Raw genomic sequence first — 13,926 nt, forward strand, 5'->3', positions numbered from 1 at the left:
AGTTTGAACAAAGACGTAAAACCTGTAAAGGCTGCTAACAAAGAACAGCTTATCCCATACTAGTGAAGGGACGGGGGTTAGTTGTCATTCTTCATCGTGGTGCCATTTCCAGCTCTGAGTCCCCGCAGTGTTTTCCACAAGTTCTGCATGAATGTTTACCAGTTATTTTGTTTCCCATCCGACGTACTGTTTACCCGATCACACCCGTGACCTTTTTTTGGTGATACAGGTGGTGTTGACGTTCTGCATGAATGTTTACCAGTTATTTTGTTCCCCGTCCGACTGTTTACCTGATCAAGCCCGTGATTGTTTTTTTTTTTTGCCTTTGAGTTTCAGGGTGATACAGGTGGTGTGGACGGTGCAGACCCGGTCTATACACTAGATGATAGATCGTAGTTGTTAATATTCCATGTTATTTGCAAACATTGTACGTGATGCAATTGTTGTATTTTGCGCAATAAAGTTTGTAAACGAGAAAATACATGATTCATAATACGAGAAACACTAGATAAAAACAGGTGCAGGAGCAGGGAAATGCGTTTATAGGTTATGCTAGACCTGCCTCCTCTATAATAATCAAAATTGCAGGGGCTAAGACGGCTTATGAGATAGGTTTCCATGGCACCTTTAAACGTCAGAAAAGAGATTTTTGGTATATTTGTCTGAAGACTGTTCAATATTGTGACACATTTACATTTTGCGGGTGACTATGCCAAGTCAAGTCAAGTCAAAGTTTATTGCACAAAGATTGTAACAGGTAAAATGTACGGCAAATACTACTGGCTACTCATTTGAATAGTACAAACTAAAGGAAGGTTCTAAGCTATACAATAACCTTGTACAAATTACTGGAAGGTTCTAGGCTATACAATGTTGTCAATGGTGGATATTATCAGCAGGGAGCACAATAGGCTATACAATGTTGTCAATGATGATATCAACAGGAGGTACACAATGTTGTCAACAGGAGGTGCAAAAGAGAGTCGTACACGTCAATTATACAATTATATGATGAGGAGTTGAATGTCCCACACAATCAAGGCACTATTTCACGGCTTCTTTTGTGCATAGATGCATAGATATATTGGCCTAGATATACAGATATTGTATCGGGACATGACATAAGTACACGAAACGTCTCTATTTTCGAATCAGATAATGTTACATTTGTTTTGCATTTAATTGTCTGCATTGACTTAAATTTTTCATTATGATATGTTTGACATCCCATTAAGAAGTGATATTCGTCATATTCAACATTTTCCTTACATGTGGGACAAAGTCTCTGACTGGCTGGGACATTTCTGTGTCTACCTTTTTCAATTTCAAGACAGTGTGCTCCAATTTGGAGTTTTGTTGTATGAGTTATGAAGGACTAATAGGAGGTATTTCTCCATATCAAATCTGTTTTTATTTAAGAATATGTTTCAAGTTTCTTAAAGCTTATTATTATTTGCCTCCGAAATCTTTGGCATCGATGGTAGGGCTCAGCCAAATATTTTGGTGTTCATGTCCGCAGAGTGTATCACGTATATGAACAACCCAGTCTTGTTCTTGTCTAACAGCTTCGTCACACGCCCTTTTAACAATTCTGTCGTTGGCCATGCTGTTTAATATTACCCAATATTTCATTATCTGATCATGAGTCTGAATATCTATGTATAATATATATAAACCCAATTCGCCTCTCATAGCATCGTTTATGGAACTTCTGTGCGGAAGAAAGGAATATGGAGTTGATTTAGAATCGCGTTGGTATAATAGTGTGTTTTAGGGTTTAGGAAATTATCAAACAAGGAAAGGAATTTAAATTTGTAATTTATTGATACCGTAGATATTTTGTATTCTTATCATCATCATCATCATCATCATCATCATCATCATCATCATCATCATCATCATCATCATCATCATCATCATCATCATCATCATCATCATCATCATCATCATCATCATCATCATCATCATCATCATCATCATCATCATCATCATCATCATCAGTCAACGTGCTTTCGCGACGACGGGGTTATTCCGCCCTTTACGGGGTGATATACCTTTTCGTTGGCTGTCATACCAGACGGGGATGCGCCAGGTCTCCCGTCCGGGTGAATGGTGTACATGTAAATCACCGTATGGCTGATACGACACGGAGGTTCGCCAGGCCTCCATCCGGGTGATTTGTAGTAAATTACCAACTCCAGACAGAAGGCATTTTCAATCTTCGAAATAGAGGCGCCGTGTGTGCGCGAATTTCAGAAGCAGTTGCTTTCCATGTGAATTTCTTTTGGAGAGTTATACGAGTTGTACGGCAGGCATATCCGAACAAAAATACAATAAGTCAAATATGGGTATATATTGACATGCTGATATGACGTGTCAAGACATATACATAGCTGGAGACGAACGTACTATCATTGAGAAAAACAGTGTAATCTTAAAACAGAATCTAGGCCGGCTTGGCGGCGGGTTAAAAACATCCCTAAAGTCTCCGCATTACTTGCTGTGCGTTCTGTATGAAGTTTTACTAGTTATTTTGTTCCTCGTCCCACTCTTTACACTTCCGTGCCATTAACTGTGTTACATGAGCCTCAGGTATTGTTGGCGTGTTTTAGGCGAGATCAATGTCTCTATTCAGGGTCCAAAATAAACACTACACCTCTGCATGTTTTCTCCAAGCTTATTGAAAAGCAGAGTACATTGAGAAATGATTGTATAATAATATAAAACGATTATTGTAAGGAGGTAAAGTAAGTCCGAGTCACCGCAGGGTGTAACTTCTAGTGTTAATTTGTTTCTCCTTTTTACAAAAAGAACCGTGGTTTACTAGGAGGTATGTGGGCCGGGGGTGGGGGTGGTTGTGTCATCAAGCGGTATTTCCTGGTATCTCCGAGCTATCACCATATCATTGGAGGAGGGAACCTCGGTATGACTACGTACTTTAAATAGATAATTAAAGAAAGGTCCCAGGAAAATCTTAGCTTTGTGGTGAGAGATGCCCATATATGGTCTGAGTCCCCGCAGTGTTAGCTTTAGCGTTCTGCATGAATTTTTACCAGTTATTTTGTTCCTCGGCCCGCTGTTGACATTAGCACTTCCGTGCCGTTTACGGTGATACATGAGACTCAGGTAGTGTTGACGTATTTTAGGCGAGATTTTTTCTCTTATAGATGTACAAGGGTGGGCTGTTTTATCGCCGAAGACCTTTATTACATGTACTAACGTCAATATATCGAAAATCGATCACTTGCTGGCATGGTGTGTCAAAACATATACAAGGACTCGGTACCGAGCTCGAGTGTAAATTGTGCACCGGTGGAAAACTAGAGACCCACGTACTCTCATTAAAAACGGAACACGGTAATCGTGAAACTTGGCAGCGGGTTAAAGATACCCCAAGAGTACATCTAGGTCCCCGCATTTTTGCCGTGAGTTCTGCATGTAGTTTTACCAGCTATTCTGTTCCTAGTTAATTCATTCTCTTCGTTCATCTTTACAATTGCTTGTGTCCGTGGATGCTAATCTGAAAAGTAATCTAAAAAGTAAGTTCCATCAACAACAGTTTCCATAAAAAGAACTGCCGTTCAGCAAGGGGCATTTCTTGGTATCTCGAGCCATCACATGTCATTGCGCAAGGTAACCTCGGTGTAACTACGCCCTTTGACAAAACATTTCAGGAATGACTAATCATAATCCTAGCTGTAGGCTAAAATATTTTCATATTTTGTCTGTGTACTCGCATTATTTCGTGTTTGTTCTGCATGAAGTTTTACTACTTATTTTGTTCCTCGTCCCGCTCTTTATATGAGCGCGCCCGTGTCTTTCACAATGACACATTAGACTCAGGTAGCGTTGACTTCTTTTAGGCGAGACTCTGTCAATATTATGTCAGGGTAAAAAGTACAATTCACCTGTGCGGGTTTTAACCCTCATACACCCGAACCTATTTTTGCGACTTAAATGACTGAACGTGGTCAAAAATGACCCCAAAATGTTTTGTTCAGTAAAATCTCCCTTTTCACTTTTTTCGCTGATTGTTATCCGTACATTGCTTCATCAATGTAAGAGGAATGTTTTGGCATCTTTAGACATAAATAATTCCCGTTCATTATCATAATTTATGCAAAAAGATCAGAAGGACCACGTCTTGAGCTATTCCTATTTAGACCAGGAGGGGATTTTTGAAGCTCATGCCAAATTTCATGTTGATAACTAATGAACAGCTTACGCGAGAGCCACCAAACTTGGTGACTTTTCATAAAATGTCCCTGACAAAAATTTAAAATTGATAAAGTAAGTTCATCGTTTTCGGTGTTGCCATGGTAACGGGTTTTTGACAGGCATATATTACCAAATCTGCTATTTTCAGTTAAAACAATGTCGTTTCGAGGCTTTGTTAGTACGCCAAATGTATTTTCTTACATTCTTATCATCTTATGTAATCCAATGTAACTTTTATGATTTAGAATTAATATTTTAGGCTGATTTGATGACGTCATCGGTCAAAATCCAAGATGGCGGACAGAATAACATAAAATCACGTCATAATGACGTCATATTACGTCATTATGACATAAAATTTGTTCTGGTTATATCAATTTGCATGTGCATCATCCTCTAAAAATTTTGTGGTCATACAATAAGTAGTTTAGGACTTACAGAGGGCAGGTTTTAGAAACAACACATTATTTTTTCTGGGGTCAAAAATGACCCCAGTGGACTCAACACAGACTTTCCTATATAATGTCAACAGTATTGTGCCGATCTTCCTAGAAAATTAGGAGAGGTTATAAAAGATGTCTCCTGACAAAGTCACGAAAGGAATTTTTTTTCAGATCAAACATGTTCAAGTAGCACGTCAAAATCCACGCCTGGGGTCAAAAATGACCCCGTTCGGGTGTATGAGGGTTAAAGACATTAGCTTGAAGAAAAGCAAATAACGTTTGAGATATATATATTGTAAGGATGAGTCCAAAGTTAGTTTCCGCAGTGTTTGCTGATACACTCTTTATGGAGGTTTACCAGTTATTTTGTTCCCCGTCCGACTGTTTATATGATCACGCCCGTGACTTTCACTGTGATAAAGCTGCACAGGTGGTGTGGACGGTGATGTTATGTCATACGTCAGGGGTATGAGACATACCTCAATACTGTGTCAAACACCTGTGATATTTTTTACAGCTCGGCGCATGCAACATAACACATAACAGTGGAACAAAAAAACTAGAAAAAACTCCCAGAAAAAAATGCGGAGACTCTAGAGATGTTTTTTTTACCCGCCGTCAAGCTAGTATTCTGTTTTAAGATCACTTTTTTTTAGAAATGAGAATACTTGGGTCTCTATTCGTACATGAGCACTTCCGTGCCTTTCACGGTGATACATGAAACTCACGTAGCGTTGACTTGTTTTAAGCGAAGCTCTGCCACTCTTATGTCTTATTCCTAGGTTATCACCAAAAAGCATTGAAAATGTTATGAAATTATTGCAATGGGAGCATCATGAGAGAAAGTAATTTGTAGCCATTTCACGTAATGATAGGGTAGCTTTCAACAGGCTGGAACTTTCCTTTAATATACATTTGAAGCCATATCATTGCTCTGTTATGTTCATCATATTTTTGGAATTGAGAATTAAACTAACAGATGATGAAAAATTGAAAAGATTCATCGTAGTTTGATGGCAACAAGGCCGTGCTTGTGGTCATGGGTTAATGCGCCATAATATATCCAAACTCTATACGTGTACTTACACAGAGGGAAATGAGTGTGGTTAGTGAGTAGGGGGTTCAGGGTTGGCCACATTTTCTGGACCGAGTCAAACTTGTTATCAATTGAACACGTATTCAGCCAAAAAAAAGCAGAAGTGCCAAAATTCCCATGTACTACATTGCCAGAAGCCCCAAATCAACCAGACGTCTATCACACTGTGACCTCGCTGCGACCTAAATTGTACATTGTATTGTATTTTACTAACCCTTGACTTTGTAATTTGAATATCATGCAAAGCATAAACAGTATGACTGAAAATACTACAAAGCATAACAAGTGAAAAGAGATTGTCTTTTATCTCTGAAATTCGTTGAGCACTCTCTCAAATCACTCGGTCGCAGGTCAGTCGTAGCGAAGTCGCCGATCTACTGCAATAGGGGCGTAACGTTGGCATAGGAACTCCACCACCTATTGGGTCACCCACTCACAAAATTAGTCATGGTGCTCGTTGCATGAAAGAGTGTTGATTCGGTGCCGTTTTCAAAGTATTCTACAAGTTTTTCAATGATATATAAAGCACGACGCTAATCCATTGAAGAAACATTTGATCAGTGTAAATGTCGGCCCTTTTTTTACTCACATATGAACCCCTGGTGAATGTACGATCTTAGAAAACGGTATCATTGTAAAGAGCAATAAACAAGATTTTTGATAAATTATATATATTGCAGTACAATTGATACGAGGCCATTTCCTCATCCAAGAAAAGGGGTGGATGGCTGAATATATCTGAAAGCAATTTTCCGGTAACGACGAGTTGACGTACGACTACGCACACTCGGTGCATAATACTTGAGGGTGACCCTCCTCCGAAGATATGGACTATTCCAAAGCCATATCGGTACTTTTACAAGAAATAAAAGTTTCAATTTTAACCCATTGCAGCGATTTATGTTCCACTTTTGAAATTTGGATAACTTTATCTCACCAGGTTCAAGTTCGAGTGTTGAATGTTTCTGCTGATGATCACCTCTGTCAGCTGCACATTGACAGGTTTTCTCAACATGCAAATGGTGAGCTGCATTACCTTTTTATTACATTCATATGTTGGTTTCTTGTTGATCCGAACACAAGATGCACAATGATAAACTGCAGTCTGAATTACGCACGCTTAGCAATAAAATCATACATGTAGCTGCTGGGACTACAATAGAGCGAACAGTATTTAGTACAAGTTATCAAATTAAATGTAAGATGTTAAAAAAATCAATGTACATTTGTCGTCAAAGACATCCTGTTTTAGTAAGTACAGAAAACGTTGGGTTTTACTTGATGTATTTAGATTATGTTAACCTCTATCTAATCAAAAAGTCACAAAGTCATTGTTGATATTGGCACTTACGATATGGGTTATAAAGGCGAAACATGTGAGCTTGTTTTTTTTGTGAATTTAAGTTATGTGTTATTCTTTTTCAGAAAGAAATGATCATTCTAGACATTGGGATCTTTCTAGATGGTGAGTTTCTTTAGCCTTTCTTTACATCCACGTTAGCTCCAGGTTTAGTTCATCCGCGCCTTCATGATGCTTACATGCATAAACTAGAGTTTGGCGACCCCATCTCTCGATTAAATGTTTAGAGCTTTGATTTGTAGATTTTATCCAAATTATTTGTGAATTAACGTTATGCATGGTGATCCAAAAATAGTTACTTAAGCAACTGGATAAAATGTTTGAAATGTCATAGACATCCTGTTTATCCAGTTGCTTGAGTAACTATTTTTGGCTTATCTTACTACCTGGATGTCTAACATTCATCAACGCATGCATGGTGATGTTCACCTTCAACTAACTTAAACTTGTCACAAGTATAAACTTAAAATTTATCACTAAGCGGTTTTCCATCTTTGTTACCTTCGCCGAGAAGGTTATGCATAGGGTAGCGTTTGTAGGTATGTATGTATATGTATGTTTGTAATGTACAGCATAACTCGAGAAGGCTTCGATGGATTGTCTTGATATTTGGTAGGTGGGTAGGTCTTAATGACTTGGAAATGATTAGATTTTGGGTCCCCTAGAGACTTGTTACGGTACTGCAGCGGAACTTCCTGTTCTGATATCTCGTGTTCTGGACATGCTATGGAACTGATCTTTGAGTGGTTGATAGCTCTTTGGACAGAAAGTAAGTGGTATGGGCTTGGGCTCCCTAGCGGCTTTTTTGGAACTGCAAGAGCAAGTTTTGCATCTGACTTTGAAAGGGAATAACACTCAAGAAGGTCTTGATGGATGGCAATGACTTTTAGTAAGTAGATAGCTTGAGTGATGATGTACATGATTAGATACTTTTTATGCAAATCAGTATCTAATTTTGCATAATTAATGAGGGAAGTTTATACATCCGCAAAATTCCATGATAGGACTCTGAAGCATGTGACATACGTAACTGAGGAATAGAGAAATATCAATTGATATGAACTATGCAAATGAAGACCTCATTTGCATAATTACTGAGAAAATACTATAACTCAAGATGGCCTTGATGGATGGTCATGATTTTTGGTATGTCGATAGCTTGTGTGATGCTTAGAATGATTGGACGATAATTATGCAAATCATATTCTAATTTGCATAGTTAATGAGACAACTTTAAACATCTGCTTTGTGACATGATATGCCTATTCAAATTGTAACGGAGGAAGAGAGAAATGTTGAAGATAGAAAATATGCAAATGTGGGCCTAATTTGAATACTTAAATGACAAACTACTATAATTCCATACTGGTTAATGACAGACATTTAATACCTTTTTTTGGCATCGGGAAGTAATGTAAATATTAAAATCGTTGAATCCAATTATGCTAATAAGGGCATCATTTGCATAATTAATGATCAATATTAGCATGATCTTCTGTGTTAACCCTATCCAGACGGGGGGGGGGGTGCTAAAAGTGCCCGCAGCAACTTTGACATCGTATTACTGCCAAACGATGTATGCTACGACTACCAAACTTGGTGACTTTTCCTAAAATTTTGTTGGGAACAATTCTATACTAATGGTTAAAGTTTATCATTTTTCATGTTGCCATGGCAACGGGTTTCTGACAGGCATTTTATGCAAAAATCATTAATTTTTTGAAAACAATGATATTTCTCAGGTTTTCTTGCACAACTACACTAGTTTTCCTACATGTATAACATTATATGTAATTAGATGTAACTTTCCTGATTTAATATTCATAATTTATGCTAATTTGATGACGTAATCAGTCAAAATCCAAGATGGCGGACTATATCACTATTTCAGGTATCATCAGGCTTTTTTGCCTTTAAATCGTCAAAACCGGACATTTTCTTTATCAGAAACATTTAGATAAACGTTTCTAGTCTATTTTCATTGTCCTTTGGGGTCATAAGTAGAAAAAAATGATTTTAAAAAATTTCAAAATGGCCGATCCAAGATGGCGGATCCCAAGGGATCGCTAACAACACATGACGTCACTCTATGGCGTCATTTTGACGTCAACGTACTTACCATTGACGTTGTATGCCTTGCATACCTTAAAATGAATAATACAAACCGTTTTGTTTAATACCTTTAGATATTACGGGAATTCCCTATTTAGCCAATAAAATCACATCGATGACGTCATAATTGCGTCATATTACGTCATAACGTCACCAAAATTACAGGAATTATAAAACTTGACGTGAATATCACTCCCTGCAAATTTGGTGATGATACATCATACCGTTCGGAAATTATGAGGGGGGGCCGAATCAGACCCCCCCCCCAGTCCCAGATATACCAAAAAAGCCCAGTCTGGATAGGGTTAAGCTCATACTTTGGACATGTCATATTCTAAGACAATCAACTGGTATGATTTATAATTGATGAGAAACACTCCTAATACATCAGTCACAATGGTTGAAATCATTTGGCAAAGGTATGAGGTCGTGGAACTCTAGTTGTATATATTCTGCAAATAATTTCCTCAACTGCATGTTTGGTATCTGTTTATGTTCAACCTGCCATAACTCACATGTGTGACATTTATTGGAGTCCATGGAATTATATAATTCCCTAATAATTATGCAAATAACGTCATCTTTCGCATAATATATATATAATTATGTACATCTCTGCCTAAGCTACCTGCATGCCTAAATTGATGGAAACCTTTCTTCAGTTATCCAGTTATCCTCTTTGAATATTTTTACAAAAACGCCCTAGCAGTTCCGAAATTAAATGTTAGGGGGACCGAACGTACCCTCACTCTATCCTGACGTCAAAAGCTGCCTGACGATCAAAAATCAAGACCAAGGCATGTTCGGGTCAAGAGATACATTGAAAAAACTGCATCAAGCTTACAAATATCCTCCTTCTTTTCATAATTTTTTTCATATTTTATTCCGTACATATTTGTCTAAGCTACCTACATACCCAAAATCATGAACATTCTTTATTCCTTGCTTGAGTTATCCACGTCAGAAAATTCTCACAAAAATACCCCTGCAATTCTTGAATTCGCAACAGGAGCCTAAACGTAGGCACCTTTTTTCAGAGCACAAGAGCTATCTGCCGCCCACAAATCGTGACCGTAGCATGTCCAGAACGTGAGATATCAAATTCGGAAGTTCCGCTGCAGTAGCATATGATTTGCTAAAAAAAGCCATGACTATCCATCAATAATTCTCCCATAAACGGGTAGATGAATGTATACAATGATAACGTCGATTACAGGTCATGTTTTCTAAGGGCGCAAATCCTGACTCCCGCTCCCTAGGTGTTTCTGGTAGGACACGGATGAATCAATTTACGTAATGTTATTCATAAAGGGGAAAAACGTTTCTATGATGAAATCTTGAGATAAGCATATAATCTTACAATTTGTAGAAGAGGTACAGATAGGATCCACATAGTGGTATAACACCGTCAGGAACAGAATGAATGTCAACAATGTATCTTTACCAAGAGAGTTTTAGAAGAGTTCCAAGATGGCGGCCGAGCGTTAGGCGTGTGTTTCTAGGTCCGCTCCCCTACCTTTATTTTCCACGCCAATTTAAATTGAACTCGTCGATTCTTCATAAAGCTGTTGTGCGAAGGTGATTCTTGATCCTGATCCTTGGATGGGAAGGACACCTAAGCGGTCGAGAGGCTCCAGTAGCACGGAGGAAGGTAGCACAACTCCGAAAAGTCGCCCCCCTCCCAAGAAAATGGCGTCAGGTAAAGAAGACACTTTGAAATCTCTGTCACCAGAACTACAAACCCTCGCGCAACTGATCCTGAAGCAGGCTCAACAACAACAAGAAACTCTATCGGAACAGTTCAAGGATGTTGGAGAGAATCTCTCCAAGCAAATACGTGAACTAGACACTAAGGTCGAAGTCTTGTCGTCCGACTTGAGCAAGGTGAGGGAGCGGGTGAGTGCTACCGAGCACTCCGCCGAGTTCCAGGCGTCGGAGATCCAGGAACTACGCAGGGCTCTGGAGGAGGAACGACGCGGACGAGTCTACTCACTGAACGCTACTCCAGGAAAGCTGACATTATCATCCGCGGACTACCTTGTGAAAAAGAAGAAGATGCAGAAAAGGTTTTTGTGCGATTCATGGCGGAACGCCTTGGTCTCGACCCGGTACCGATCGCGGCAGTGCATCGTCTGTCTAAACCCACTACATCACGCCCAAACCCGCCACTACTTGTTCGGCTGTTAAACTTCTACGACAGGGATCGAATTCTGAAGGTAGGGAGGAAGCTACGGGGAAGCAAGGACGGCTTAGCAGTGTTTGAACACCTCCCCCCACCTCTGCAGTCTGCGCGAGCCAGTCTTGTGTCGATTTGGGTGCCCCCGAGGGCAACATATGCTGTGCTACTGGTAACGGGCAGGAAAAAAAAACGTATTGACGCAGTAGATATCGTTTTGTCCAACAAGAAGGGGAAGTCTACCTGATATGTGACGATGAATTGACATATTTGCCATGTTTCTGTGACAGTGGTTATTAAACAACCTTCTCAGCCTCTTCGAGATTCTGATGTCTTTATTGTTGAATTGATAACGACTCAATGATTTTCGGAATGACTGGTTATTCATAAGTTCTTGTTCTTGTTGTTGAATGTCACCGGTAGTGCCAAATATGCAGCGCCCATGACTCCGGAATTTTGTTTATATGCTCGCACGTGCAGGCGAAAATGAAACACCTGTATAATGATCCCAGCATTCCCGTGGTGTCTCTTATTCAAATCAATCAAGAGTGGGTTTGCCCCTAGCCAATCCGCTGCGTTCGTTTGGTCACTACCTGTACGCAGAAATTACACCTGGTAGTTCCAACTTGATCACTTAGTTGTAGAGTGATGATCCTGTTATGTTACTTTGAGTTTATGTTATGTTATCCTGAGTTTTGCACTAAATCCACTCTTATACTTGTTCTTGCTGAGTTTGTTGGAGCTATACCAGTGTGATAACGTTTTTTTATGTTACTTCGAGGTTGTTTTTTTCTGGAGTTATACCAAAACGAAGATTATGTTATGTTGTGTTATTTTTGAGTTCGAAAATGAAATAGACTTTGATTTACTTATGTGGAAAAATGAACTAGTAATTGTTATTAATGGAGCAAATAAGACACAACCTGGAATGCTGCCAGACCACAAGAATCTTCAGGGTATAGGAAACTATGTTTTCTTATTTCACTGATTCTTGTGAACTATTCAATCTTGTGTTTTTGTGTTTGAATTTATGTTTCATATTGTGTTTGCATTTGATCAACTATTGTTTTATCTTAGTTGCTACTTATGATTCATTACTTTCATTGTTGTTGCATGGCACAGTGTTGTACATCTTCATATATTACAGATCATGTTTTGATTTGTTTCCTATGTTCCCGTTCAGTGTGAGTGACCCCGATTACCTGCTACGAAATTATGTTATCTCCTGTGTATTAGATATGCCTTGTGTAGGGTTGGCTTTCTGTGGACATCATTTCTTATTGGATCTTCAACAACTTTTCGTATCCTTCATATACCCCATGGTGTTGCCAAAACTTAACATATGCAGCTACAGCTATAATGGACTGGGTGACCAAAGAAAACGCAACCAATTTTCTTTATGGTTAAAGGACAAATCCTATGATATTTACTGCTTGCAGGAGACTCATTCCACACCTGAAAGTGAAGAGAGATGGAAATCAGATTGGGGGGGGGGGCAAATTTTCTTTAATCATGGTTCAAGTAGCAGCAGAGGTCTAATGATTTTATTCAAAGAAAATGCTCCCTTTACTGTTCATCAAACATTGAGTGACAACTTAGGACGATGGATGCTATTGGGAATTTCTGTAGATTCGTTTCATTTTTGCTTAGGAAATATTTATGCCCCTTACATTGATGATCCATCGTTCTTTGCCGACCTCGAAAACAATTTACAACCTTTTACAGCATCCGGTTTATGTACAATAATAGTGGGGGATTTCAACACAGTATTAGATTCTAGTAGGGACAGAGCTGGACACCGTATATCCAATTATCATTCGAATGCCCTTCAAGCCATTAACTCACTTTGCACAAACCTGGATTTAATAGATATCTACAGACACAAACACCCAACAGCCATACGCTACACCTGGAGACGTCGACTTCAAGCTAGTCGCATTGATTACTTTTTGACATCGTTCTCACTAACTTCCTTCATAGACAAAGTTACCATTGAGGATAGTTTTAGATCAGACCAATGTTTAATTTGGCTTTATTTGATTATATCTGAAACGACGCGGGGGCCGGGCTTTTGGAAATTTAACCAGGCTTTATTAAATGACTCCATTTTTGTTAAAGAAACATTAATTTTCATCACGGAATTTTTCTTATTCAATAAAGAAACGGCAAACCCTCACATTGTATGGGAAGCTTTCAAATGTGCCGTTCGCGGTCACATTTTTCATAAAGTTTTCATCTTGGAGAAGGAAACAAAATAGAAAAACAGAAGGATCACTCATTGATGAGATCAAAAACCTGCAGCAGGCTTTAGACACATCTCCGGATAACGACATTTTTGACAACTTGCAGAGTAAAAAACAGGAATTGGAAATATTTTACCAAACAAAAGCAAATAATCTAATTATGAACAAAAGAGCAAAGTAGATAGAATAGGGTGAGAAATGCACGAATTTTTTTATGAATTTGAATAGCAGAGGACGTACGAGAAAAAACATGACAAAATTTGTAAAGTCAGATGGTA

General features: G+C 38.7%; 1 protein-coding gene across 1 annotated transcript in view; it reads left to right on the forward strand.

Moving 5' to 3' along the window:
* Positions 1-13,926, forward strand: part of LOC136431489 (uncharacterized) — a 48,939-nt gene that overhangs the window by 7,897 nt on the left and 27,116 nt on the right. The window contains exons 2-3 of the mRNA XM_066422880.1: positions 6,698-6,779; positions 7,183-7,222. Coding sequence (XP_066278977.1) covers positions 6,698-6,779; positions 7,183-7,222 — 122 coding nt within the window. The remainder of the gene's footprint in view (positions 1-6,697; positions 6,780-7,182; positions 7,223-13,926) is intronic.

The sequence above is a fragment of the Branchiostoma lanceolatum genome, chromosome 3 (genome assembly GCF_035083965.1).
Source record: "Branchiostoma lanceolatum isolate klBraLanc5 chromosome 3, klBraLanc5.hap2, whole genome shotgun sequence".
Taxonomy (NCBI): Eukaryota; Metazoa; Chordata; class Leptocardii; order Amphioxiformes; family Branchiostomatidae; genus Branchiostoma; species Branchiostoma lanceolatum.